We start from the raw sequence: 26,344 nt of genomic DNA on the forward strand, positions 1-26,344 counted from the left end.
AGGATGGGTCTGAGCAAAAAAGAGATGTCATCAGAGTTGGGACGAGAAAAAGTCAAGTAAGTTTACTGAGTTTTCTTTTCTTTTAGTAGAGGACATTGCTTTAGCCATTGTTCATGATATCAGTACATATGTAAAACATATGTTTCTTTGCCCGCAGCTGGCTCGCATACAGACGGACAGTGTGGTAGAAATGCTGAGTAAGAGGTTCCCTACTGCTCGGTTTGAAATTGGTATGTGTTGCATTTAAAACCTACGCCCCACACAATAAATTCTATCTATAGAAAATGCAGACTGCGCCTGTTTTCATGTATTTCCGCGCTTTGAGTGCGTTTCCGTATATATTCTCTTCCGCCAACCCTGGAGCATGTATAGACACACATAATACGGTGTAAATTCTTTCTGTTCTCTGATCTGTATGTTTGTTTGTTTTTGTTTTTACGAAAGACATAGAAACACCAAACAAAGCAGAGTGACTTTAATACAGAGTCAGGAAATATAATTATTTCCTGTTGATCTGTAAAGTATTTAAATAGGATTATTATTTTTGGTGCATACAATATATAATTGTACATCAAACTGTACTATAAAAAGGGCATAATAACTTACTCTACAACTAGTTATTTGCTATAGATTTCAATGCAAATTGCCTTTGGTAATGTGGCTTTGGTTTTTAGGCCATTACACTGCTTAAGGCCAAGTTATCCATAAGACCTATTGATACAGGTATCCATACAGATGTTATATCTATATTATTGGCTTATCCATGCATCTATTCCATTCTCACACTTCCCTGACTTCATTGCATCCTTGTTTCTATTCATTTTTTCCATTTGTCTCTCCCTAGTTGCTATGGCTACTACTGGAGATAAAATTCTAGACACTGCGCTATCCAAGGTTGGTATGATCCTAAGTTTTGTCACGTGTGGTGTTGATGGTACTTAATGTTCTAGGTGGTATATTCACTCAACAGGAGTTGTTTCATCTCCACTGTTTGCATTATAAAGGCAAACCCATGAAAACATATTTACAAGAATAGGTGAATTGGCCCTGCTTAATGCATAGCAATGGATGCAATCGAAGGATACAGTAGAACACCCTCTATGGATTTGTTCTCCCCCAGCTATTTGCATATCAGGAGATGCGTTAAGGCAAAAGTAGTAGTGAGTTTGTGTGCATATTGCGGCTCGCCGGCTCTAGCCCAAGCACCCACGTGCACAGAATGCTGTTCACTGATGGGGGGGGGGGGTAGTCGAAATGTGGATAGTGAATGTTCTCTGGAGACTATATGATTTTGTTTTTTATTTTCATCTGACAGATTGGCGAAAAGAGTCTTTTCACTAAGGAGTTGGAGAATGCTTTGGAAAGGAATGAGTAAGAACCAGCATGTGTAAAATACTTGGGTGGATAGTCAGACTGGGGGGATTTGGCTACAACTTTGTCACCGTATCATTGAAAACTACCTTCCATTGGATCAATTCTGTACTTGTACAGAGTTCTCTTATTGATCTTCCTTTGTTCTGGAAAAATGCATACTTCCACATGTATAAACTGAACCTGAATAGTATTCAGAATATCAAATATATGAATGGCAGGGGACAATCGGTAATGTTGCTATGCTCTTTTTTTGGCCTTTTTTAAATAAAAATACAACTCTATTACATTTTAGGTGATTAAGTGTAATTTTTTTTCTTATATAATAGTTGAAAACTGTCCTGTCCAACAGCCTGTGTTTGGTGTAATCTGCAATAGATCTGTGCTGAAAAAATATGTCCAATCTCCACAAACCTTCACGCTCTCTTTCCCCGGGCAAAACGCTTGTTACTTATCTCCTTCATCTGCATTAGGAAACATGCAAGTGTGTAGAAGGTTAGAAATGTCTTTTTGGTTTAGGTAATGTACTGAGGAGCCAGTAAATACGATCACACTGGGCTCTGCACACGTTGATTACAATAATAGGGCCCGAGGTGGTATTACTATCACTGTCTCTATCACTGCTAATACCTTTTCTGTTCCAGGGTTGATTTGGTTGTTCATTCCTTGAAGGATTTACCAACCTCTCTGCCTCCTGGTTTTACTATTGGAGCTGTGTGCAAGTGAGTGTGCACCAAAAATGCGTTTATTGGCAACAGAACAGGCCACAAGCTACAACTGTTTTCTATGTAAACTTTCAGGCGTGAAAATCCGTATGACGCTGTTGTCTTCCATCCGAAGTGCACTGTGAAGACTTTGGAGGGTCTACCACAAAAATGGTGAGATGCTATGTTAATACGTGCAGGTCAGCAGAATGAATGTAAGGAAGCTTATTTATCAATTAGAAGTGTTTTATTCTCTCAGCAGTTCTATATGATATGCAAAATGATTTAACCCAGGACACCAGTCATGTATGCCATATACAGTGCCACTTAACCCGCGTCTCCATGCAGTTTTAGGGACAAAATAAGCTTTAATGTAGTGTGGCTGACTGGCTGCCAGTCATTAGCACCTTCCGTACCTCCAGGGGAAGTTTCATTTATATTTTGTATGTAAGTCTAGCATTTACAAAGAAAGTGAAGCATCTGACAGAAGAATGGCAGCAGTGGGTTACTGACCAACCGACAGCTTCTTTTTTTACAACTCCCCAAAAATATCTGATCTTTGAGTAGGGATGGATGCATGGAACTGATAACAGTAACTAGTTTCACAACACAGAGGAAAGTAAAACTTTAATTGGGCTTTGTTCGTTATTCCAGACGTAATTTTTTCTCTTTTTTATATATTAAATCAGTGTCATTGGAACTAGCTCCTTGCGCAGAGCGGCTCAACTCAAGAAAATGTTTCCTCACTTGGAGTTCAGAGATATTGTATCCTTTACTCAGAGAATAAGATGGTTAAGTTACTGTATTAATTTGCTGTTGGCATTGTTCTTATTTGATTTTCTGGTTGCATTTCTCTTTAACACCCATCTCTACAGAGAGGTAACTTAAACACACGACTGAAGAAGCTGGATGATAGAGAGGAGTTTAGTGCCATAATTCTGGCTACTGCTGGACTGCGTCGCATGGGGTGGGAGAATCGAATAGGCCAGGTAAGATGGGGCAAGGGACATTGCTGGATAGCATACTATATAACCACTGTACACCCTGTCTGTAGATGAAGGGTGAGATTTATTTAAGGATATATGTCTATACTTCTGCTGGTGAAGTTGCCAGGGGAAAATCTGGCCTCGCCACAACTACTGGAAGTTGCCATATAGCAATTTTTTACACAAGCTTACACTGTTCTTCAAAAGGTTTGTGGAGATGAGCACATGGATCAAAAATACAGTATAGAGGCTAAAGTGTAAATTACTGTTGTAATTGGCTGATTTTTTTTTTTTAATTATTATTATTATGGAAGATCTTCATAGGAGATGTGTTCACTCCTGTGTTCCAATGCAACATTTTGTTGGTAACCCAAGTTTTTAAGTTGAAAAGGATAATTGATTATTACAGATGCAGCCCATATAAGTTTTGCTTCTTTTACTATTTGGCCAGTGTGCCTTTGGAACAGAAAGGGGATGGCAGGGGTTTATCTCTTTAATTCTAATCCCTGCCACTGGGGAGGCCGAATTGGGAATGCCAGGTTCTCTGTGCCCCTACCTTTACAGCTGTGAGCTAACTGTTGAATGTTTCTGTCTTGTTAAATAGATCCTGAGTCCTGATGAATGTATGTACGCTGTGGGTCAGGTAAGTGGCTGCAGGCTGGTTTCACAATATGTTTCACACTCAAGCTAGTGATCTGCACCAATTTCTTGATTGCATACTGGCTTTTTAAATGTGCACATTATTTGATATTATATGGAGAGGTTTGTTCAGTAGTCTTTTATGTTGTCCGCAGGGGGCACTAGCTGTAGAAGTTCGAGCCAAAGACCAGGATATCCTCAGTATGGTGTCGGCTCTGCAGGATCCCCAGACTGTTCTGCGTTGTATCGCAGAGAGGGCGTTCATGAAGAGACTGGTAAGCAGCCCCTAAACTTGATAGCTTTGTTGTTCCAACAATGTTTGGTTCTAGTTGGGCTTTTGTGTCTTTCTGGGGTTAATGTAATCTGACTTACTCGTTCACGATGTAGTTTGCCAGACTTGCATGAACACATTTATATGTTATGTATTTTAAGGGGGAACTGTTTCTTTCACAGCATTCAGCATTAATGTGTCTAAATAGCCTAAAGCATGTAATAACTACATATAGCATTTTTTTCTTTAAGAAATTTAAATCTTTGGGGTTGGTTTTAAATAAGAGGCTATTTAACCTCGCAATCTAAGACCTCAGGCAAATTTAGCATAATCAATCAATTCCTGTTCTAATCTATCCCCTTAACTCTTACAAAGTCTGTCTTCACAGCCATCAGCGACGTAACAATTGGGGGCTGTAACTTTTATGGTAACAGGATGTTCGGTTAGCTGGTCCAATGATATACTCAGTGGATTTTAATGCATACGTATTTGGTAATTTAATCTCTATACCTTTTTTGTTTTTTAAGTGTAGTATTTGTGAGTATTATTAGATCTGCTTTAGGGCGGTATATACACACATACATACATATACACACACCCTTTGTTTGGACCGGACTAACACCGTGTTTTTCAGGAGGGTGGCTGCAGTGTGCCGGTGGCGGTGAACTCTGTCGTTGAGGATTCCCAGGTATAGACTTCTTGTTATAGCTGGAGTGACTACTTGTTTTGAATTTATCTTTAACACATTTAACACATGGTCTCTTAACATTGAAAACATTTGTTTCAGTTGTTGTGTGTACTATGTGATACGTGACCCCTGTGTTATGCTTACTTATTCCTTTTATTTGTTTTCTTTGTTTACTTACTGTTGCCTCCTGCATATTGGAAATGTTCGCTGTTTCTTTTTTGTAGCTCTACCTTACCGGTGCTGTGTATAGCCTGGACGGATCGGATTATCTGAAAGAGACAATGCAGACTAGTATATGTTCCCCACTTGAGGTGAGCAATGTTTGAAATAACCATCATTGATATATATACTGGTGTAAGAAAACTACACAATGTTCCACTCAAAAAAAACCCTACCTAAAGCCAGTATTGTGCATTAACCCCTTAATGACAAAGCCCGTACATGTACGGGCTCAAAATGCATCGTTTTCAATGGGTTTAGGGACCGCCCATTGTCCTTAAGGGGTTAAGATTAAACGGGGTACTCCCCTCTGTTTTCTCTGGTGTGTGTGGGGGGGTTTATCAGAGATAGGGCTAGGAGTTGGGAGACTTACAAAAGCAACAAAACTATGCTGGGAGTGGAATGAGCAATAATGAAGCATTTCTTGTTTCCCTTGACATAAATATTTAAGTGCAGATTTCATTTTTACTCAAGGGTCAGTGTTAACCCATTATAATGTAAAAGCACATTTTGGGGTGTATTGACTAACCTGGTATTATACACCCCCTTGGCTAGATTATGGAAAAAATGGGGATGAGTCCCTTCTATTCATAAGGACGTACTGACCAGGTTCATTTACAGAACTAGTGAAAGCAGGACTGTGCCAAGGATGTAGATCATGTGCGCATGTGAAATGGATTTAGTGCCAATATAAAAAGAAAATGCTTCTCTCCTAGGATGTTGAAGGACCCAATGATGACGCACAGCATGTTGGGATCACGGCATTAGGCGTGCCACGTGCTGCTTTGGATGCTGCAGAACATTTAGGAACACAATTAGCTGATCTGTTGCTGAGCCAAGGGGCTAGAGAGATCCTAGTGGTAGCAAGGCAACTGAATGATTCCAGATGATGCGAAACATAGGAACGTAAACATCAAGTATTGTATTTCAGGCCCTTTGCTGGATTCATATTAGAGCCTGTTACTTTATATTGTTTAATGTCCTTATTGTGAAATAACTAGAGAGCTATTTACATGTATGCTAAGAAAAGTCACGTTTTGTGATGTTGGCAAACTAAACAGATCCTGCCACATAAGCTATGCAATCCTAAACTCCAAAAACATGAGCATAAAATAGTAACACAGCACTGAAAAATAAAAAAAATGTTTTGCAAGTGTCTGATTACATGTACAGCAGGGTGACCCAGACAAAATGTAATCTGTAGTGGGAATAAAAGTGAAACATTTATGGAAAAAGTACAATAATGTTTTTTTTTGCCATTTTCATTTGGGGAGTACCTGAAGGTTTTATAGACACTACAAATACATACACATATATACTGTTTATTAAAGTGAAATCCAAAAGCTGCCAGCAACTATATGATGATGTGTATCTTGATATCACCTGGTGACTAAATAATGCAGGTAACATTCGTATGTTCATAGAACCTTGAAGACAATACTGTGTATATGTTCAGTTCTCTGCTGCACATGCACGAGAAGCTTTCCGCGAACTCCTGCACAGATACACGCCGTAAACTTGCTAGGGTCCCAACAAAATGGCCTCTAATATGCAGTTAACATAAATGGGATTGGAGTGCTGATTTAAACTGCTGAGTGTCCTCACACACTGATATATTGCACTCAGGAATCATAACATTCATTAAGTAAAGCCCTTTAGGACGTACAGGTACGTCCTGGCTTTCTTCCAGGGGCAGGGACAGCCTGGACTCCCCCTGTCAGCAGAAACCAGCATAGCTAGCTTTCTGCTGACCGATCGCTTGTAACGGCTGCCAGTGCGGGTGTCGGTAAGCCGTTACATTAAAAATGCCTGATTGTGTGATCGGGCATTCCCTTCTGGGTCACATCACTGCTGCTGTCACATGGGAGGTCAGCGGAGGACAGGATATCCCCTGCAGGGTCTGTCTTCCCCTACTGGCCAATGATGCAAACTGTAATCCCCAATGCAAGTCTATTGACATCTATCAAAATTACCTCAAGCTTGAATGTTTGGTTTGCCCTGACCCCGCATCTCATCTCTGATCACATTAAAGCGGATGAGTTACTTAATGGGAAGCAAGGGTTATTTGGCATTCTACACAATCAGCGACAGAGTTGGAGGACCAGAGTCCTGTCTGTTACATCATAAAACCAGATCTTCCCATATAATCTGCTATGTGGTCCCTGTACATAATGAAACCAATGCCTATAAAGTCTAATGCCACAAGTGAATATATTCACTGAAGTTTGGTAAATGCCCAAGGTCACGTTGAATCATATCGGACTAAACCGTTGCAGTAATCTATAAGTACCCTAAAAAAGTCGGAATCGTTCTGTGGGCTGAAATTGTAGATTTCCCCGATAAACCTGTTCTAGTGGAATCCGCTTTGACAGAGACTCATAGTTTTTGGGGTGGTTTTTACTATTTGCAAAAGAACAAATAGTAAATTGGCAACAGTTACCCAGGGAAGAGGTGCAACAGTGATGGTTCAGGAACAGACAGCCCCGAAAGGGTTAATGCGGGCTTTAACTAACAAAAAAACACACACCGAGTTTCACAGAAGGTTATCCTGACTCCTGAGTCAAAGTGCACGGATTGCCAAGTGTGGTACAATCCACACAATCAGTAACACATCAGTGTGGTTTTAGACAGTATGAAAAACATTTCTATATATCTGTAGGATATATATATTCACAATTGGCTACATAATTAACGAAAACATTTGAAAAGCTAGCCACGCCCACCTGGGCTTTAACCCCTTCGCGACCTTTGCCGGTTCAGGATCGTCATGACATGAAGGTCACTAAATGACCTTTGACGGTCCTGAACCGTCAAAAAGTAAAATAAGCTTAGAAAGTGATCAACGATCACTTTCTTCGCTTAAACTGCGTTACTGTAATGCCTCGATGTCGAGGCATTCAGCAAAGCTGAGATCGGCATCGGGGGCCAAGTCTGGCCCCTCCCCGAGGCGTCAACAGCCGCCATACATTGTATGGCGGCGGACGCCCGTTTTAAAAGCGTTTAGGAGGCGATCGACGATTGACACCTAAACTTAAATGGTGTTGCTGGAATGCCTCGATCAGGAGGCATCCAGCGACACCAAACACTTACCTCTGGGTGGGGTGTGACCGCTCCGGAGAGCGGTCACAGCCGCAGCTGCCGGTGTTCTTCGCCATCAGCAAGATGGCGGCCGCCCTGTAAAAGAAACAAACAAGTTTTTAAAGGCTCTGGCTCCACTTGCAGGTTGAATACAGGTACTGCATTCAACCATGCAAGTCAATGGAGCCCAGCTTTCTAATCACAATGTGATTAGTAAAATATAAAAAAAAAAAAATATGGAAAAAATTAAAAGTGCTAACATTTAAAAATAATTATGCAGTGATGTCACTAGATGAACCATCCAGTACCAGCAAAATGTGTAAAAAAAAAATAAAATAAAAAAAGTATTAAAAAAATAAAATAAAAAAATAAAGTTTATTATTTTGAGCAAGTGCTAAAATTTCTCAAAAATCTCAACAAAGAGTTAAAATAAAAGCACTTCAAATACCCAAGGGGTGTCTAATATATATATAAAAAAAAATGGCTGATGGGGTAAATTGGAGTGGCTGAGCTCAAAGATAGGGCATAGGTACAGACTTTCCAAAATGGACAAAAAAAAGCACACTTCCCAAATGTGGCATTTTAAATCTCAAACAACCTGACAAACCCACTCAGGAGATGTTCCTGAACACACATTGGGGTGTTGTTTGACAGTGGCATATACCAGGACCTGTATATCTATAACTAATGTACAATTTGTGTGAAAAAAAAATAAAAAAAAATTACTATTACAAAGTTTGACAAAGTGTAGTTGTATAATTGGTGCATGGAAAGGGTTAAAATAACAGTATTTGGAATACCCTGGGGTGTCTAGTTTTCAAAAATATATGGTTTGAATGGGTTAAATTGAGTTAACCGGCTTCAAAGATGTTCCAAAGAGGAGATGGAGGCAGACCGACCAGATTTGTTAAAAAAGATTTGGAAATCATAAATGCTGCTTGTACTTATTGCCCTATAACTTACAAAAAACAGCAAAAAAAACATAAAAACATTGGGTATTTCTAAACTCAGGACAAGTAGTAGAATCTATTTAGCTTTACTTGCTTTTTTAGGTGAGTAAAAGATTTTTCACTGTTTTTTTTATAGTAAATAAGATGATACGATCAAAATAATGGTATCTGAAGAAAGCCCATCTTGTCCTGAAAAAAAACAATATATAACTTATGTGGGTACACTAAATGGGTGAGGAGAAAATTACAGCTGAACACAAGCACCACAAAAGTATTAAAACAGCCTCGGTCCCACAGGGTACAAAACGAAAAATGAGCCCGGTCCTTAAGGGGTTAATAAACGCGGGTAGCACGATGGACCTACGGAAATATGATTTAGAATTGTAGCCCCTATCACAGCAAGGAATATACATTTACAAAAATACTATTTAAGCATTATTTATTAAAAACGGGGAAGTAAAATCTCGTCACAGTATTATTTAGGAATACATGCCGCAACACGTCTTCCACATTTGAAACGCGTGCATTTTCCAAAGTTTCGGGCTGGACCAATCAGAAATCCAGTTTCTGCACTTCCCCCACAGCCTTATTTAAATACTGGTTACTCGAAACTAATATGTAAATTATGTTAAGGACTGCCTTATTCAGAGAGAAATTGTTTTACCCGAGTATTATATCATTGACACAAAGAAGTAATACATGTTAGTAATATCCTGATACATCTATGATATATATATATATATATATATAAATATTATGCCACCATTTCCGCAAGAATTTGTATAAGGATATTTTGGAATTACGCGCCCTTTTTTGTAAGGCTTCGGACCGAGCCAATCAGACAATGATTTGCCTTTCATCCCCTCCTCTGCTATGCTGCCCGCCAAACTTTGGCCAATGAGAGCACAGATCTTCGTGTATAAATAAAACAGGCGCGCCACCTTGGTTTCATTCGTTTTGGAAAATCACTGTGCGTGCTGCAGATAGAAGGATTGCGAGAATGTCCGGCAGAGGAAAGACCGGTGGCAAAACACGGGCTAAGGCCAAGACTCGTTCATCCAGGGCAGGCCTTCAGTTTCCTGTAGGCCGTGTCCACAGACTGCTCCGGAAAGGAAATTACGCTGAGCGCGTTGGAGCCGGCGCTCCTGTTTACCTGGCTGCGGTGCTGGAATACTTGACGGCGGAGATCTTGGAGTTGGCGGGTAACGCGGCAAGGGATAACAAGAAAACGCGCATCATACCTCGCCATCTTCAGCTGGCTGTCCGTAACGATGAAGAGTTGAACAAGCTGCTTGGCGGTGTCACCATTGCCCAAGGAGGCGTGTTACCCAATATCCAGGCGGTGTTGCTGCCAAAGAAGACGTCCGGCACCGCCACGGCTCCCGTTAAATCCTCGGGAAAGAAAGCGTCTCAGCAGTCCCAGGAGTATTAGTTGCCGCCGCCTCTAATGCATGAAACCAAAGGCCCTTTCCAGGGCCGCCCACAACCGTAAAAAGAGCTGACGGTTACTAACCGAGCACGTTTCTTGGGCCCCCGAATACATGGTAAAGGCGCTTTCTGTGCAATTGGGGTGGGTAGCTGTAGGTGCCCGTAGAAAGGCGATAGCTGCGGAAACGCTTTGTTTGAGAAATGACACCCCCCCCGCAGGCTTTACACTCCGCCCTAATTAGATTTTCTTTCTCCAGGACAAGGAGTCCCTTCTTAATATACAATGTAACCGGTCACAATATGTAACAAGCGGATATCGGCCTTTCCATGCGGCCATGGTTTCATTCTACAGAATAGCCGCGGTTGCTGAGCAGTAACCCGGTCAGCGCCATTCCTAAGTACACACCCCGTATACACTGTGTCCCCGGGGGCCACACCCGCCCCTCACATGGCACCCTATTGTATTATAATCGTGGATTTGGGGGTAGCCCTGCTTGTCCCAAAAATACATTCTCATTACAAAATGAGCGATGCTTGGTTCATATAAACATGTCTCATCCTGACTGCCTACCATCAATTTTCAGGTTTTTGTTTGCTTCATTTAGACTTTGAGGAATCGTGCTTTTTGGGCTACAACTCCCATCACGCAATGCTGACTGTGATTTGAGAGATCAGTAAAACTCATCCGCTCTTATTTTAATGAAAAATATTAGATACCTATATATTGTACCTATAGTATAGTATGGGGTTTTGCTGCTTCTCGGTGCGGTGGAAGGCAGCTGAGTAAAATAGCTTTTTTTTTTGGTGTGTGAAGGGAGTCCCCGCCAAGGCCTAGAAAAGGAGGGAAAATCAGGACTGGTTTATCGACACAAGAGGGCAATAAAAGCACATTAACAATGCAAGCTAGGATTTCAGGGACGTAATGAAAGGATTGAAGGGGAAGAGAACCAATCATGACACACATGGGGCAGGTCTGAGGGGCAAAAGGGGGCAGGGTGATGGTTGCTAACAGGCATTTTGGCTGCCTGCTCCAGTGACCTGATCACTACCTAAAAGCAGCATTTAAAGCTGTTGATTGGTTGTTTTCTAGTAAGCAGGTTTCTCTTCTACCCAGAGTTTCGCATTTAATAAAGGCCTAGCCCCAGACCATTATCCCTCCTACACCAAACTTTACAGTAGGTACTATGAATTCTAGTGGGAAGGGTTCTCCTGGCATCTGCAAAACACACATTCATCACTCCAGACAACACGTCTAGTGTTCTGTACACTACTCCAGCCAATACTTTGCATTGCGCAGTGATCTTCGGCTCGTGCAGCTGCTCGGCGACGGAAATCCATTTCATGAAGGTCCACGTGCACAGCGCTTATGCCCTCTCAGTACGGCCATTCTACTGCCAACATCTGGCTATGGTGATGGCTGCCTACGTGCTTTGTTTTATACTCCTGTTCGCAATGGGCATGACTGAAACTAGGTAATTAGGAGGGATGTCCAGATAGTTTTGGTGACATTATTATTATCTTTTATATAGCGCCAACAGTTTACTAGGAAAAAACCTGGTCTTTATACTGTGCAGAAAAGTTGCAAGCTATTAAAACAGTAGATAATTTCAATTATGCATCAGAACAAACAAAACAACGAATAGAGGCTCAATTCTTGTCCACGGTTGTCCCTACTAGTTTCAATGGGGCGTTAAGCACAATAAATGTTAAGCTGGGCTTCTAGTGCCTGTCCATAACATGGAGAAGGTAGGTGCTTCTCCTATTGATCACCCCTCTCTATAGCATCACATGGAGAGGGTAACTAACTAGGCACAAGTGTATGAAAGTGCTCACTTTACCCATTGTGTGTAGTTACTTACACCCCCTACCAACCACTCATTGGTTGTTTTGTGCAATACTTATTTTTATTTGCTAGTTTGTCTTAATGCCTGATTTGAATTCTGCTTTTTACATCACAAGACAATGGTGTGTGCTGGATAAAAAGGCATATAAGACCCTCAGCAGACTAGATGGACCAAATGGTTCTTACCTGCCATCAAATTCTATATAATTAATAATTAAAAAAAATCAAATGTTCTCTATTTTTTAACATATTACTTAACCTAGAAAAATACAATATATAGAAAAAAAGGTTAGGAAACCCAAGATCATGAAAGGGTTAAGCAGCAGGGCAAATCACTGCTTACACCGTCTCAAGTTCAAACATAATCAACTGATCGTAAGTATATTAGCATCATAGGTTTCAAAAGGAGCCAATCAGCTGAGAGAATATTGGCCACACCTGCGAACGTAATAATAGGGACATGGTCACGTTACAAACATCGCCTAATCCTAACCAATCAGAAAGCACCATTTCTGGTTATAAATGTCCGTGGCGCGGGGTGTTAGTTACCATTAACAGTGGTATTGCTGTACGGGCATATTTTGCTGAAGCAATTATGTCGGGCAGAGGAAAAAGCGGCGGGAAGGTCAGGGCCAAGGCGAAGACTCGATCGTCCAGAGCAGGCCTGCAGTTTCCCGTTGGTCGCGTACACCGTTTGCTCCGGAAGGGGAACTATGCCGAGCGCGTCGGAGCGGGGGCACCGGTCTATTTGGCCGCAGTGCTTGAATATTTAACAGCAGAGATTTTAGAGCTGGCCGGCAATGCTGCCCGGGACAATAAAAAGTCTCGCATCATTCCCCGCCACCTTCAGCTGGCTATCCGCAATGATGAGGAATTAAACAAGCTGTTGGGAGGGGTAACCATCGCCCAAGGCGGTGTCCTCCCCAACATCCAAGCTGTCCTGCTCCCTAAGAAGAGTTCCGGTCCTTCCACAGGCTCCGGCAAGAAGGCCTCCCAGCAGTCGCAGGAATATTAAGATGTAATCCCTTTTCTGCGCTCCAAGCGTGTTTTTGGTGTCTTCCCTGTGAAAATGTCTATATGGACGCACCTTCATCAATAAATGAACTCTTATCAGCCCGCAGTGTCTTTTCGCCATTTCCTCACCGTAACGGCCGCGCAATTACGCAGCGTTTGCTTTGAGAGGGATTTAGAAGAGTTACTACTTATAACGCTGTGCGTACGGGGAAGAAGTCGGGGTCGGTGATACACTGGCTCACCCCTCTGTACCGAGCAGAACCCCGCCTGAGAGCTAAAATGTATCTTCCTCAGGAGAAACATCCCAGCGCGGGGCTGGAGGGGCCTGCAAATCCAACACAAAGTGAACCATTCATGGATTATTATACCGAGCCCACGGCAGATAGAAGCAGAATGTTTTCTATGGAGTAACACCTGCCATGTTCCCTCACAGATGTTCATACAACACATCACTTAGTCTATATCATGTTTACAAAATAAATTAAATAAATAATGGTTTAATAAATCTACAGTGCTGTATATGCATATCAGGGGCCCAAGTATTAGCCTTATAGGCCATCCCACTAAATAATTTGAAAGAAGTCCAAACATTTGATGACAGAAAGGCTAGTGAAATATCTTCAGGACAGACTCCACAGGGAGGTTCGGTTTTAGCCACATGCAGTGAAAGGATATCGCATTAGTTGCTAGTAGCAGCCATCTTGGAATACACACACAGGCAGACGGGCTTCGTGGTGCCATCAAGAGAAGCACAACAAATAAACTCTGAGCTTTGGGCGGGCGCCATGGGCTGTGACCTGCGGTGACATATATGTAAGAAGCCGACCCGGGCAAGTTTCTCCAGGGAGTACATTTGCTACCAACTCCAACCAACTTGTTTTTATTACAGATAGCCCATTTGGTTGGTGTCGTCCATAACGTCTTACTCGGGTTGACAGAATTCCTATGAAAGGTCAGTAAAGGACCACAGAAAATGAAGGGCGGTTCACGTTAAAAGCTCCAGCCATACTTTTGGTGGAAACCAGGAAGCCCGTTTTCCTTGTGCGTGCGCCGTATGTATCATGTCAGTAAGTACATAGTAACATGTACTGGCCCCGCGATTGTTATCAGAAGCAGAAGAGCGGGAAAGCATACAACGTTTTGAATGTATGTTCCTTAAATTCGTCCTGCTGTTTTCCTGTTTTCCACAGGCAGACGGATGCTGCGTTTGCTTTCTTTGCGGCCGTACTTTGCTTGCTTAAGGATTTCTGACGCAACCGGCACCTCATTTAATAATAAGTTCCATAATAATAAGTGAATGAAATGATCACATGATTTACGCCGTGTGCTAATATAGCTGTAGTTATGTCATTTTAAATTGTCAATTATTTCCAGTGTCCCCAATTGAAATCTACTGTCCCTACATGTAATTATGTATGTTGTACGCCGCATCATGCGTGACACAATTGGGGGCCATCTTCTTATGACCTGGAAGTCACTTGGAGATGAGAATTAGCTTGCAGAGGACCAGAGGCAGGTAAGTACTGTTTTGAAACATAGAAATACATGATAAAGTTACTATTTATGCTACGTTTTATAACTATTTCATATCTATTCCTTAAATCACAGGACAAAACGAAACATGAGAAAGAAAGGTGGGGTTCCCCGCTTATAACAGATTAGACAGTAACAGCACAGGTGACAGCGGGTTATAGCGCGGGATTATTCGCCAGCTCCCTTTCTTATAGGAACAACTGCTATTTCTATATAAATTTCTTCTGGTTTCCAGAAACCAATATAAATGTGTGCCATAGCACTAAACAGACATTAAACGTAAATAAAATAAAAATGATGTATTAACTGAACTATGCCTTTACACAAACATAACACCCCCTGTCTCGCTCCGTGGACTCATTCGGTAATATTTTGTGGAAATAAAGGCTAAAAGTACATACAGTATAAATTGTCTCAGGATACTTGGAAAGTGGCACAAATCAGGACTAAATGAAAGTCACCAAGCTCATCTCTGACTCTTCTAACCCCAATACATAAATAAATTACATAATAACCATAATATAAAAAATCTCATCTATATGCAACACAAAGGGGTTTATTCACCCAAGCGTAACACATCATTCCATCAATAAAGAACCTCTGACTATACATGTTATACAGAGCTAAGCAATCATATCTTCAAACGTTCCAAATCAAGAAAATGTACAAAAATGTATGATATACCTTTGGGGGGGGGGTTTATATTGCTTAATAGTAAATCCCACTGAAACGTCTAAGTTTTGTTGCATATTATTTAAAATAATGAAATTGGTATATCCGTTTATATACATTATAAAATGTCAAGTACAGAAGGATTAAAACATAAAATTGCTTTACATATTTAAATATTTATGGTATGCCTTTTTATATTCATTTCCAGAGTCTTTATACACATTGGTTACGTTCTAAAATAATCTTAAGGGCCTTTCTTAACATTTAGGTGCCAACAGGACCAGAATCACCAGCAGTCCTTTCCCGTTTAACAGAGGCGCATACAGGCCTCCAAAGATTTAAAACCCAGTAGAGGCAGTCATGTGGGTTTGTCCTCCCCATGTAATATCCCTAGCAGCGGTGCTGTGCTTGTTATCGCATGTCGCCCTAACACCATTCAAGTGAATGTCAAACATCATAGAAGAGCCGAACCAGCTGGTAACGGATCAGAAAGGCACAGCAACTCCCGACGACCTGCAAGATATATTGCATACATTCAATAAATGTGTCCTGAAATCAGAAGATATGAAAACTCTAATTCTCATCTACCTTAAAGTAAGTCTGATGGTCTCGGCCTGTTTATTAGTGTATTTTATAATGCACACAATTATTTTTATTACTTCACAACATCCTTCATCCCAGTGTTTGCGCAATCAATAATTATGATTAGAATTATGTTTCCTGCTAAGGATTTCACATCATGAAGCATCTAGTCTTCAGCATTAGCAGACTACGCAAAATACTGCCAGAAAGTAAATACAGAAATAAGTGCCATAAAATACATAGAGCCAACACTTCCAACCATTCCAAACACAGCAAAGTAACAAAGTGACAAAGTGACCATGTACTGGTACCTAAAAGACAAATGGAAGATTGTAGTGATACACAAACACAATGTTTTACTGTACTAACTTATGAGGTATATCATTAGTATGCACGTTTCTGAGGCAAGCCATTACGGGGGGGGGGGGGGGGTCTGTTTTAATCAAAGGGGTTTATTCACAAAAAGGGGGAATACTGCAATATCAGCTCCCTGACTTTCATATAAACTATAAAGGGTCAGCCCTACCGCATAGCGAATGTTTCAATAACTAAGACTTATTTAACGTCGTTTCAGCGACTGATCCATGGATTACGCAGCGCCAGCTCAAACATTCTTGAATGCCAGGGCTGGCGCTTCATAAATCATGATGAAGTCAGTGATGTTCAGGTGAGCTCAGTGATGGTTACATCACACGTCTCATTTCAGTAGAAGCAGTGATGGGTACATGGTTGTAATCTATAGACCCCAAATACCCAAAAATCGTATTAGTTTCCTAAAACACGTGAACCAGGTGCAGCTCCATTTTTTTTTCCAAATCATTTTGCACTTACCTTAGTTGTTTATCTTCCATGTTTGTCTTAGATAATTTCAGTCAGGGGTGCATTAGAATCCCCAGGAGTTAATGAATCAATCCTACACATGACTTTAAATCTTGTTGTCGGCTGTAACAGCAATAAACTCTTATGCTGCTTCCGGACTCACCTGGATGAGAAGCAGCAGCAATGTCAAGTTCCTCTCATGGGTTGGCCCAGTTAGCTTCAACACAAAGTTTATTAGCGTCATATTATTTATCTCCGTGAATTCTCCATCTTCACCCTGTTCCCGTTTGACATGAACTACACCCAGTGTTTCTGTGACCTGAAGAAGCAGGGTGGTAGTGTTAAATTCAGAAGCTAAAAATACGTCAGGCATTTTGTTGTTCTGTATATGGAAATCGCAAGTATTGTGGCGGACAATGTCCAGTTACTGTCTACGAATCCACATGACTGGAGCATCACTTTCATTCAGTATGCAATGCATCCATTCATATGGTCTTGTGAGACTTCCGGCATGGAAGGGGTGAATGGCCGTTCCCGAGGCAGTCTCGTGCACCGGGAACAGCCGGGACGCGGCGTGCACACAGCTACTTTCTTCATGACGCTCCATGCAACTTTTCGGGACACTTTTTTCATGGTTTTAAGGGGGTTATTAGAAATACATATTCCAAAGAAAAATAAAAATTGAAAAACAACATAATTTATGTAATTCTAATATATGTCACATTTGACATTATATTAAAAATTACATAAAATATATGAAGGGAAGCTGAATGCATGCCAAGATATTTACCTGAATTAGAGGGTTAAAAGTTACAGAGAGGAAACAATACCTTTACGATGAAAGCACCAATTTCAGACAGTTCTTTTGTCTTGAACTTGGAGTAACTCATGCCCAGTTTTCCAGTGCCAGGATCAAGTCTGCAAGGAGAACGCCGGTTACGAGAGATAAAGGCATGGGCGCATTTTATAGAAACACGAGAGAACCATTCTGAAATTCTATTCACCACATGCAAGGGTTTTTACCTTGGCAATCGGTGCCGTGGACAGGGGATGACATGTAACAGCTGTGGTAGAGAATACAGGAAGTTTAGCACTTGCGGAATGAAGAACAGCAGCATGGTTTTACTGAAGTGCCCCACAATGCCAACTACTGCAAACGTCATCCCAGCGAAGTAACAGAACGTGTCGCCAACGAAGACGCGGGATGGATACCTGAAAGAGGCAACCACCAAAAGGTAAATACATACAGCTGATGTAAGACGGTGTAACTCCTTTGCCTGCCCACAAAACAATCTACAAGCCAAATGCCCATTTTGTGCTAAAAAAATGTTTTTTTCCCCCCATCAACACATGCCGGTATAACCCCAGCCTTAGTTCTCACCAGTTATGGTACAGCAGCCCAAGAGTTGTGAAGAAGAACGGTACGAGGAAGTACAGAGAAAAGAGATGGTCGCTGTGGCAATCCCCTAGGAAAGAAGAGAAATGTTACATCATCTACAGCAGAAACTGGGGACATTTTGGGAATTTAAGACAAAAAAGCACAGTTGCACCGACACCGAGTACACGCATGCGCAATGATGCCCTACACAAAAGCAACAGTGTGGCAGGAAGCACAATGTATTTAACGATTAGGAGAACAGTATCAAGGTTTTCCAAATAATGGCACAGAAACACTGATGATGGAAACTTCATGTTTTGTTTAATTTGCACAGTACCGTTCAGGGAGCTTTTAGTGTATAAAGCAAATAATCCGTAACAGATCTGCCCTTTTAAGGTTTTGCTATGAAGTCTTTTTCTGGCAGAGATATAATTGTAGCAAAACTGTACAGAATTAAAGAACTTGTTAAGGAAAGGTTCTTGACCCTGCAGCACCAGCAATAACGTTTTACCTGTATGGCAACCCTTACTACATCTGAACATCCAGTCTTTTGTGAATGACAAGTGAATATGGTTTAGAATCTTCTTAATGTATTTGTACCAATTGAACAAAACCACAGGTAGTTTTCTTCCCTCTTTCTTTCAGAGTCTTGGCTAAGATGGGGCCTGTGCCTCGAGGGGGCCCGGGGCAGCCTGCGACCCCTTTTTCCCGTCGTGTAGTGTCAGTACCACGGGGTGTCGCTCTTCCTGGGACAAGGACCTAGAACCGAAGAGGTTAAGATACCTCCTAACCGCTCCCTATAAGAGCCCCGGCAACCCTCATACCTTCAGTTTTTTCTGAACCGGCGGACGTTACGGAGCCGTTTAGACGCCGCGCTCTTATGCCGGCAGGTTGGAGCATGCGCACAGCGGTGGAACGCACGCCAGAGGGCGCTGCGTTCCACCAAGAGTACTGACACGCTATTGAGCATGCGTGATTCAGTTTCTCTTGTTCAGGGCGCGAAAACTAACTGGTTTTCGCATATATATAGCTGTGCTGCCCAGTCTGACAGCAGAGGAGCTTGTCAACACTGGGATTTCCGTGTCACCAGCCCCCCCACACGGATTGAGGAGTTGTAAGGTAGGATTTGGTTAATCTTACCCTGTCAAATCCTCTGCCCTGTATATTTTCTACAAAAATTTTTTTTTATTTTGTGTTTTATATTAGATGTCTGGTCCGGTTTCACCAGATAAGCCGGATAAAGAGAAATCTTTTACACCTGCTCCAAAAAAGGCTGTGGTTAAAACCAAACATTTATCGTGCACTGAATGTGCCACTCCGTTGCCGGATGGTTGTAAGAAGAAATTTTGCAATGCCTGCTCTGCTGAGAGTTTGGCAAAAGAAAAACAAAAAGACATGCAGTCTTTTTTAGGTTGGTTCCAGGACAACCTGGCGCAAACGTTTGAAACGTTTAAAGCAGCAGCAGCTACACCTGTGGAACCCGTTAAACTTAAATCCCACAAACGTAAGAGGGTATTATCCCCTCATTCTGATTTATCCTCTGGGGAGGTTTCTAGTTCATCCTATTCAGCTTCATCTAGTGGGGAGTCAGAGGATGAGACCAATTTTCCTCCACAGGAGCTGCGTAAATTTGTTAAGGAAGTCTCACGACTTTTTCAGGATTCAGACCTGTCAGCGCACCCCAAAGGGTTGCCCATGTTATCTCACATGCAGAATCTCATGTATAGAGAGTGGAATAATCCAGGCAAAAGAGCCTTTATATCAAAGCACTCTAAGCAGCTTTTTTACCTTCAGGGCGATGAAAAATGGGAAGATATCCCTAAAGTAGACGTCCAGATAGCCCAGCTTTCCAAACGTACGACCATTCCCATTAGTGAAGTGGCTGGTCTTAAGGATCCTATGGATAAGAGGGCAGAAACGTCTTGCAGACGTATTAACCAATCATCTGGATTCCAGTGTAAAGTGGCGTTGTCTAGCGCATCTGTGGCTAAAGCGCAGGGTGTCTGGTTGCAGTCCTTAGAGGGCAGTCTTTCAGAATCTATGGATGAAGGTTTGTCTAAACTATTTAAAAACCTGACACTGGCTAATAGCTTCCTGCTGGAAGCTGCAGAAGAGGGCCTTAAGCTTTCAGCCCGTAACATGGGTTTGTCTTCCGTTGCCAGAAGGGCATTATGGCTACGTTCCTGGGCAGCAGATACTGCCTCCAAATCTACTCTATGCGATCTGCCCTTTGAAAGAACCAAGCTATTCGGTTCTTCCTTGGAGGAACTGATCAGACACATGTCTGATACTAAAAAGGCACTTCCTCAGGATAGGAAAAGCAGATGGAACAAGCGATACCAGTATAGACCTTCCAGGCCTTTTCAACCAGTTTTCAAGACTCAAGCCTTTCGTAAACAACACGAGAGAAAGTTTCAGGAACACCCTAAGAAACCAGAGGGTAGGAAGTTCTGACGGTGTTGGAGGTCGTCTGCAATGGTTCCTACCAAAATGGAGGCAAACCACAAACAATTCCTGGGTCCTCAGGATCATTGCGGACGGGTACAGGATAAAGTTTTCCAGTTTTCCTCGTCCTCTGTTCCTGATTTCGTGTTACCCCTCTCAGGTGAAGAACTCAGCACTGTTGGCCGAAAGCCTTACCCTTCTAAAAAAGGGTGTCATAGAGCCTGTTCCAAAGTATCAGGAGTTTCAGGGAGTTTATTCCCGTCTCTTCCTGGTCTCAAAGCCGGATGGGTCCTTCCGTCCAATTCTGGATTTAAAGAAAGTCAATGCGTATATTCCTTACCGTCACTTCAGAATGGAATCCATTCTCACGGTTACCCGCCTGTTGAGACAAGGGGACCTTATGGTTACGTTAGACCTAAAAGATGCCTATCTCCATGTGCCTATCGCCATAGCCTCCAGGAAATATCTCAGGTTTGCCATAAGAGTCGGGACAAGAGTTCGTCATTTCCAGTTTACTGCTCTCCCTTTTGGCCTGTCGTCAGCTCCTCGGATCTTCACAAAGCTTTTAACTCCTATTGCAGCGGCTTTACGGAAAGAGGGGATCACAGTCGTCCCTTATCTAGACGATTGGCTGCTAAAAGCAAGTTCTTCTCAGGAGCTCCGGGCACATCTCAGCTTTACGACCCGATGCTTGGGGGAACACGGCTGGATCATAAATTACAAAAAGTCCAACCTGATTCCAACTACGAAGATCCAGTTTCTGGGGCTCATAGTGGATTCCGTCTCTTCGAGACTTTATCTCCCACGCTCCAAGATCAAGAAGATAAAGAATCAGGTTTCCTTTCTGCAACAAAATCCAACCCTTTCCTTCAGGTTGGCTATGAGTATCCTGGGCAGTCTTACAGCGTGTATTCCGGCAGTAAGCTGGTCCAAAGCGCAGTTGAGACCCCTGCAATGGGACATCCTACAACAGTGGTCCAGGAGACCGGAGGATCTAGATGTTACCTTCACGGTATCCAGGGAGGTTTTACTCCGGCTGAATTGGTGGAAAGCAAAGGAGCGCCTCACCCAAGGGCGATCTTTTCTACCACGTCATTGGATCACCCTCACCACGGATGCCTCCAAGGTAGGCTGGGGAGCTCATCTACTCGACCTCTGCAGTCAGGGCAGTTGGTCCTTAATCGATCAAGCCCAATCATCAAACTTTCGGGAACTGAAAGCTGTGTTCCTGGCACTCAAGACCTTCGGTCCAAGATTACGGGGGAAAGCTGTGAGAATCCAGTCCGACAATGCCACCACAGTCTCATATATAAACAGACAGGGTGGCACCCGGATTCCAAGGCTACAGGACCTTTCAGACCATCTCATGCGCTGGGCCCAAAGAAACCTGGAGGATTTAGCAGCGACACATATCAAAGGAGTAGACAACTGTCTGGCAGACGATCTCAGCAGATCTCGTTGCTCCCAAGCAAACTGGTCCCTGGACAAGAGCATTTTTTCTCTCCTAGTTCAAAGATTCGGCCTACCAGATATAGACCTTATGGCGACCAGACAAAACAGGAAATTGCCAGTTTTCGCCTCCCTTTACAGGCAGGACAATCCCCCCCTGCTAGACGGAATGTCAGTGGTTTGGTCTTTCAAGATGGCTTATGTGTTTCCTTCAGTAGCCATGATTCCTCGGATCCTCCTAAAGATTCGGGTAGACAGAGCCAGGGTTTTAGCTATTCTCCCTTATTGGCCGAATCGAAGTTGGTTTTCGGAGCTGCTCAGTATGGCGATTTCAGTATGGGAGCTGCCAGTTTCCTCCCATCTTCTGGAAAACAAGAACCTGTCCAAGGATGTTCTTCTGCAGTTCAGATTGACGGCCTGGCTGCTGCAAGGATGATCCTCCAGAGCAGAGGCGTTTCCAATTCTATGTCAGAAATCCTCTTGGGTTCAGTACGAAGATCTACGTCCACTATTTATCTTCGAGTCTGGAATAAATTTCTCCACTGGTGTGTCTCCAAAGGTTTGGATTTCTCTTCTCCCCCCACAAGTTCTGTTCTGGATTTTTTGCAGGAAGGTTTTTCAGCGGGTCTCACAGTCTCGACGCTTAAGGGACAGGTTTCAGCCCTGAGTCATTTTCTCCTGTCGGAGTTGGCGTCCCAAGTTCTCGTCAGGCGTTTTTTTAAGGCTGCCATCATTCAACGGCCTCCCAGACGTTCGCATTTTCCCTCCTGGGATTTGTCATTGGTCCTCCAAGCACTCTGCTCTGAACCATTCGAACCTTTGGAAGAGGTATCTCTAAAATTTTTATCCCTCAAGACGGCTTTTTTGGTGGCCATTACCTCAGCGAGGAGGGTCAGTGAACTTCAAGCTTTTTCCGCGGCTCCAGAATTTACTATTTTCCACCAAGATAAAGTCGTCCTGTATGTTAAACCTTCTTTTTTGCCCAAGGTTATCTCTGAAGCTAATGTCAATCAGCCATTAATTTTGCCCTCTTTCTTCCCGTCTCCTTCAACTCCGGAAGAATCACTCTGGCACACTTTAGACGTCCACAGAGCTCTACGAATTTATATAGACCGCACTGCTTTTTTCCGCTCCATGGATCAATTGTTTGTTAATTATTTTGGTAGATCCACAGGCAATGCGGCCTCCAAGCACACGATATCTCGATGGCTTTCCGATACTATTCGCTTAACCTACTCTCTCAGTGGTCAGGTTCTTTCATCCCGCATTACTGCTCACTCCACCAGAGCTATGGCTACATCCTGGGCTGAAAGGTCTTCGGCATCTCCAGAAGAAATATGCAAAGCAGCTACTTGGTCTTCCTTTCACACGTTTATCAAGCATTACCGGCTAGACATCTTCTCCTCCTCTGATGCTGACTTCGGGCGTAAGGTGCTTCAGGCAGTTACCTCGTGACCGTTTTTTCCCTACCCAGGAGGGGTCATCTTGCTATATCCCCGTGGTACTGACACTACACGACGGGAAAAATAGTAATTTTACTTACCGTAAATTCTTTTTTCCTTAGTGTAGTGTCAGTACATATATCCCTCCCTGTGCATTTTTGTATTAAAATTATTTTTTGCAAGCCATCTTGTGTTTCTTGGTACTTTTTGAAGGTATGAGGGTTGCCGGGGCTCTTATAGGGAGGAGTAGGAGGGGTTAGGAGGTATCTTAACCTCTTCGGTTCTAGGTCCTTGTCCCAGGAAGAGCGACACCCCGTGGTACTGACACTACACTAAGGAAAAAAATTTACGGTAAGTAAAATTACTATTTTTCCTGTCTCCTCATAACGATTAAAAATAGCTTAGAAAGGGCCCTTCTGACCAGGACTGCACCAGGGCCCTGTGGTTTCTAGTTACCCCCCTGTTAGCGTGTCGATTAATACATGCAAGAGGAAGGCACACTTACCATTAAGCTCTGCAATATTAAAGATGATAATGGAGCCAGCAATGATTAAAGACTGACCGGCTTCCAGCCCATTGATTCCAGCAAGGATGTTGATGGCATTGGTGCAGAAGACAGCCAGCATGCCCATGTACACATAATACAAAAGACCTGGGGGATAGAATGATACGGCTCAAAATTCCCATTTACCAAGGAACGAGAATAGCGCTAAAGTCTAGAGCATTGCATTATTATGAAAGTTAAGCCATACGAGGGTCCTACTCACCCAAGTCCACGTGAAGCCCCAAAAGTGGTCTGAAAGGTTTGGGCACAACAATGGTAGTGTTACCAAACGTGGTGAAGTAGACCATAAGGAGAGGGAGCGAAGCCGCGGTTGGTAGCAGTAACTTGTGGCGCCAGCGAAGATTCAGGACATCATCCGCAAACCCCAGAAAGATCATGCAGCAAATTGCAAGGAGGGACCCAATGAGAGCCACAAACTGCATGAAAACAGATATATAGATTTACGTGTACATATTACCGGGGAGGAACAAGAATTACTTAATTGGAAACGGCAGCATGACACTCACAGGCGCACATACATGTATCTGAGAAACCGAGGCGCTCTCTTACTACGAGACGTGATACAGACAATTTTTGGATTCTGTGCAGAGATGCTGCCCACATCAGACGCGTTTCCCCGAGGGGGAGAACCTGTGTAGCCGGCGGGACTGATGCCCCAACTTACTTCAAAGTGGAAAAAGGTAGAAAGTCCATGTCGGGACTACACAGAGCACGGCAAGGAGCGGCTAGCTAGAGGAATGCACAGAAGTCACACGAATAACCCTTTTGTGATCTTAGGACGTACTAGAAGAAAAGAACCTGCCCTGGGAATTAACGTTACACGCTACTGAAACCTGCAGGCACCGCGACCAGCGGGCAACTAAAGCAGCCCCATGTAAAGCGGCCAGTCATGTGATCACATGCATTCAGGTGACAGAGATGATATGTGTAAAACCCTTGGTCATGAATGGGTTAACCAATAATTCATAAACAAACATTTTTATATGTTGCGGATTCTTAGAACCAGTTAGTCTTTCCGATATTAACCTAAAAGCTGTTCGAGCTCAGCAAAGATTCGCCACGTTTCACATCAGATCTCTTGATGCATGAATAAGAACGATGAATTGGCGGTGAGGTGCACGGCAGGAAAAACGTCTTCTTAGCATGAGACGGGTGTTAGTGAATAGACTACGCGTGCACGTAATACACAGTAAAAAGAAAACCAGCCTAAAGTAAAAAGAAAACCAACCTAAAGAATCAGAAAGTAAAACGTGATTCAAAAAGGGCCCGCGAGACGTCCGACTGCTTCTATCCGTCTGCGTTCACAGGCGGTAAACTACACCTTAATCATGTGAGGGAACCTAGAAAGGTGCCGAGGGATAAGAAAGCAGAACACAGGGCAAAGAAAAAAGGCGGCAAATACCTCATGGTGAGGAAACTCTCTGCACTCGTCTTCCACAAAACACCCAAGAAACGGCACAGGAATGAAGCAGAACAGGACAAGAAGGAAGACAACTCCGCTGATGACTCCTTGTGCTTCCGGGCTGCAGAAACAGTGAAAACCCCGCTAAGAAACGGCATGCGGGTGACATTTCCAACAGCAGAGCGCATTAACGCGCGCCCACGCAGGAGGTTTGTTTCAGAGCCTAATGACAATACTGATTATATATATATGTGTGCGTGTTTGTATGTATGTATGTATATTATGTTCCATGTTCAGTGTTAAATGTAGCGCACAAGCCCTGCGTATAGCGTGATGTGTAAAATGTTACCACTTTAAAAGTGACAGGTCCGGTCCATTGGTTACCATGGTGATAAGACCACTACTGTATTTAAACGAGTAGCGCACACATGCTGCACAGTTGGTACGCGGCGTCCCTTACATCATCTCTTTGCTCTTCTTGTTCATATCGGTTCCGTACAGTCTCGCCGCTATAAAGTGCTCTTTGAAAGCCGGGATAAATGTAGCGGTGGCCAGTCCGCCCAGCACCGACCCAGCCAGGTTTACCAGCAGCGGGAGACCCGGCATGTTTCCAGAGCAATATTCTTCCTGTTTCTCCCCGGACCATGATCACTGTGACACTGACTCTCCAATGTATTGCCTCCACGTGTTCTGAGTGTTGATTGGAGGATACAGCAAAGGATGTGACGTAATTTAAAGACGCACGAACATAACATTTATGTTATGTAATGTTTTTACACTTCATATTAACTGAAGTATGATTGACATGTAAAAGTACGACACTTCGGCATAGTGGCCCTCCCCCCAGCACCGTCAGCGGCAGGGTA

At 42.9% G+C, this 26,344-nt stretch overlaps 4 protein-coding genes across 4 annotated transcripts; 3 read left to right on the forward strand and 1 right to left on the reverse strand.

The window, feature by feature from the left end:
- The first annotated feature begins 8 nt into the window (after nt 1-8).
- Nucleotides 9-5,768, forward strand: LOC149298061 (porphobilinogen deaminase-like). The gene is made up of 13 exons (XM_089487942.1): nt 9-56; nt 158-230; nt 845-894; nt 1,316-1,371; nt 2,016-2,093; nt 2,172-2,249; nt 2,765-2,840; nt 2,951-3,064; nt 3,666-3,704; nt 3,856-3,975; nt 4,606-4,659; nt 4,884-4,970; nt 5,595-5,768. The coding sequence occupies exons 2-13, from the start codon at nt 191-193 to the stop codon at nt 5,766-5,768; spliced, it is 966 nt and encodes a 321-aa protein (XP_089344068.1). The 5' UTR covers nt 9-56; nt 158-190.
- A 4,138-nt stretch (nt 5,769-9,906) lies between these two features.
- On the forward strand, nt 9,907-10,338 carry LOC149298062 (histone H2A-like). Its single transcript, XM_089487946.1, has one exon. The coding sequence runs from the start codon at nt 9,907-9,909 to the stop codon at nt 10,336-10,338; it is 432 nt and encodes a 143-aa protein (XP_089344072.1).
- A 2,434-nt stretch (nt 10,339-12,772) lies between these two features.
- On the forward strand, nt 12,773-13,192 carry LOC149298063 (histone H2AX). Its single transcript, XM_089487938.1, has one exon. The coding sequence runs from the start codon at nt 12,773-12,775 to the stop codon at nt 13,190-13,192; it is 420 nt and encodes a 139-aa protein (XP_089344064.1).
- Nucleotides 13,193-15,843: 2,651 nt separating this feature from the next.
- On the reverse strand, nt 15,844-26,084 carry LOC149298064 (UDP-N-acetylglucosamine--dolichyl-phosphate N-acetylglucosaminephosphotransferase-like). The gene is made up of 9 exons (XM_089487951.1): nt 25,939-26,084; nt 25,479-25,599; nt 24,279-24,492; nt 24,017-24,163; nt 18,179-18,263; nt 17,821-18,009; nt 17,628-17,715; nt 16,961-17,116; nt 15,844-15,909 (listed from the first exon to the last, which is right to left on the reverse strand). Exons 1-9 carry the CDS (start codon nt 26,082-26,084, stop codon nt 15,844-15,846), a joined length of 1,212 nt encoding a protein of 403 aa, XP_089344077.1.
- Nucleotides 26,085-26,344: the final 260 nt, after the last annotated feature.

The sequence above is a fragment of the Sceloporus occidentalis genome, unplaced genomic scaffold, assembly GCF_023333645.1.
Source record: "Sceloporus occidentalis isolate IW3139 unplaced genomic scaffold, rSceOcc1.0.p SCAF_35, whole genome shotgun sequence".
Classification (NCBI taxonomy): Eukaryota; Metazoa; Chordata; class Lepidosauria; order Squamata; family Phrynosomatidae; genus Sceloporus; species Sceloporus occidentalis.

What these genes read in the sequence shown, in the direction of transcription:
- LOC149298062 (XM_089487946.1), top strand. Translation starts at nt 9,907, where the DNA reads ATGTCCGGCAGAGGAAAGACCGGTGGCAAAACACGGGCTAAGGCCAAG.
- LOC149298064 (XM_089487951.1), bottom strand. Translation starts at nt 26,084, where the DNA reads ATGCCGGGTCTCCCGCTGCTGGTAAACCTGGCTGGGTCGGTGCTGGGC. An exon ending in TAATATTGCAGAGCTTAATG is followed by an intron (nt 18,264 to 24,016) that starts GTAAGTGTGCCT and finishes CTTCTTTCCTAG; the next exon opens with GGGATTGCCACAGCGACCAT. An exon ending in CCACGGCACCGATTGCCAAG is followed by an intron (nt 17,716 to 17,820) that starts GTAAAAACCCTT and finishes TTCTCCTTGCAG; the next exon opens with ACTTGATCCTGGCACTGGAA.
- LOC149298061 (XM_089487942.1), top strand. Translation starts at nt 191, where the DNA reads ATGCTGAGTAAGAGGTTCCCTACTGCTCGGTTTGAAATTG. An exon ending in GTATGTACGCTGTGGGTCAG is followed by an intron (nt 3,705 to 3,855) that starts GTAAGTGGCTGC and finishes TGTTGTCCGCAG; the next exon opens with GGGGCACTAGCTGTAGAAGT. An exon ending in GGGCGTTCATGAAGAGACTG is followed by an intron (nt 3,976 to 4,605) that starts GTAAGCAGCCCC and finishes CGTGTTTTTCAG; the next exon opens with GAGGGTGGCTGCAGTGTGCC.
- LOC149298063 (XM_089487938.1), top strand. Translation starts at nt 12,773, where the DNA reads ATGTCGGGCAGAGGAAAAAGCGGCGGGAAGGTCAGGGCCAAGGCGAAG.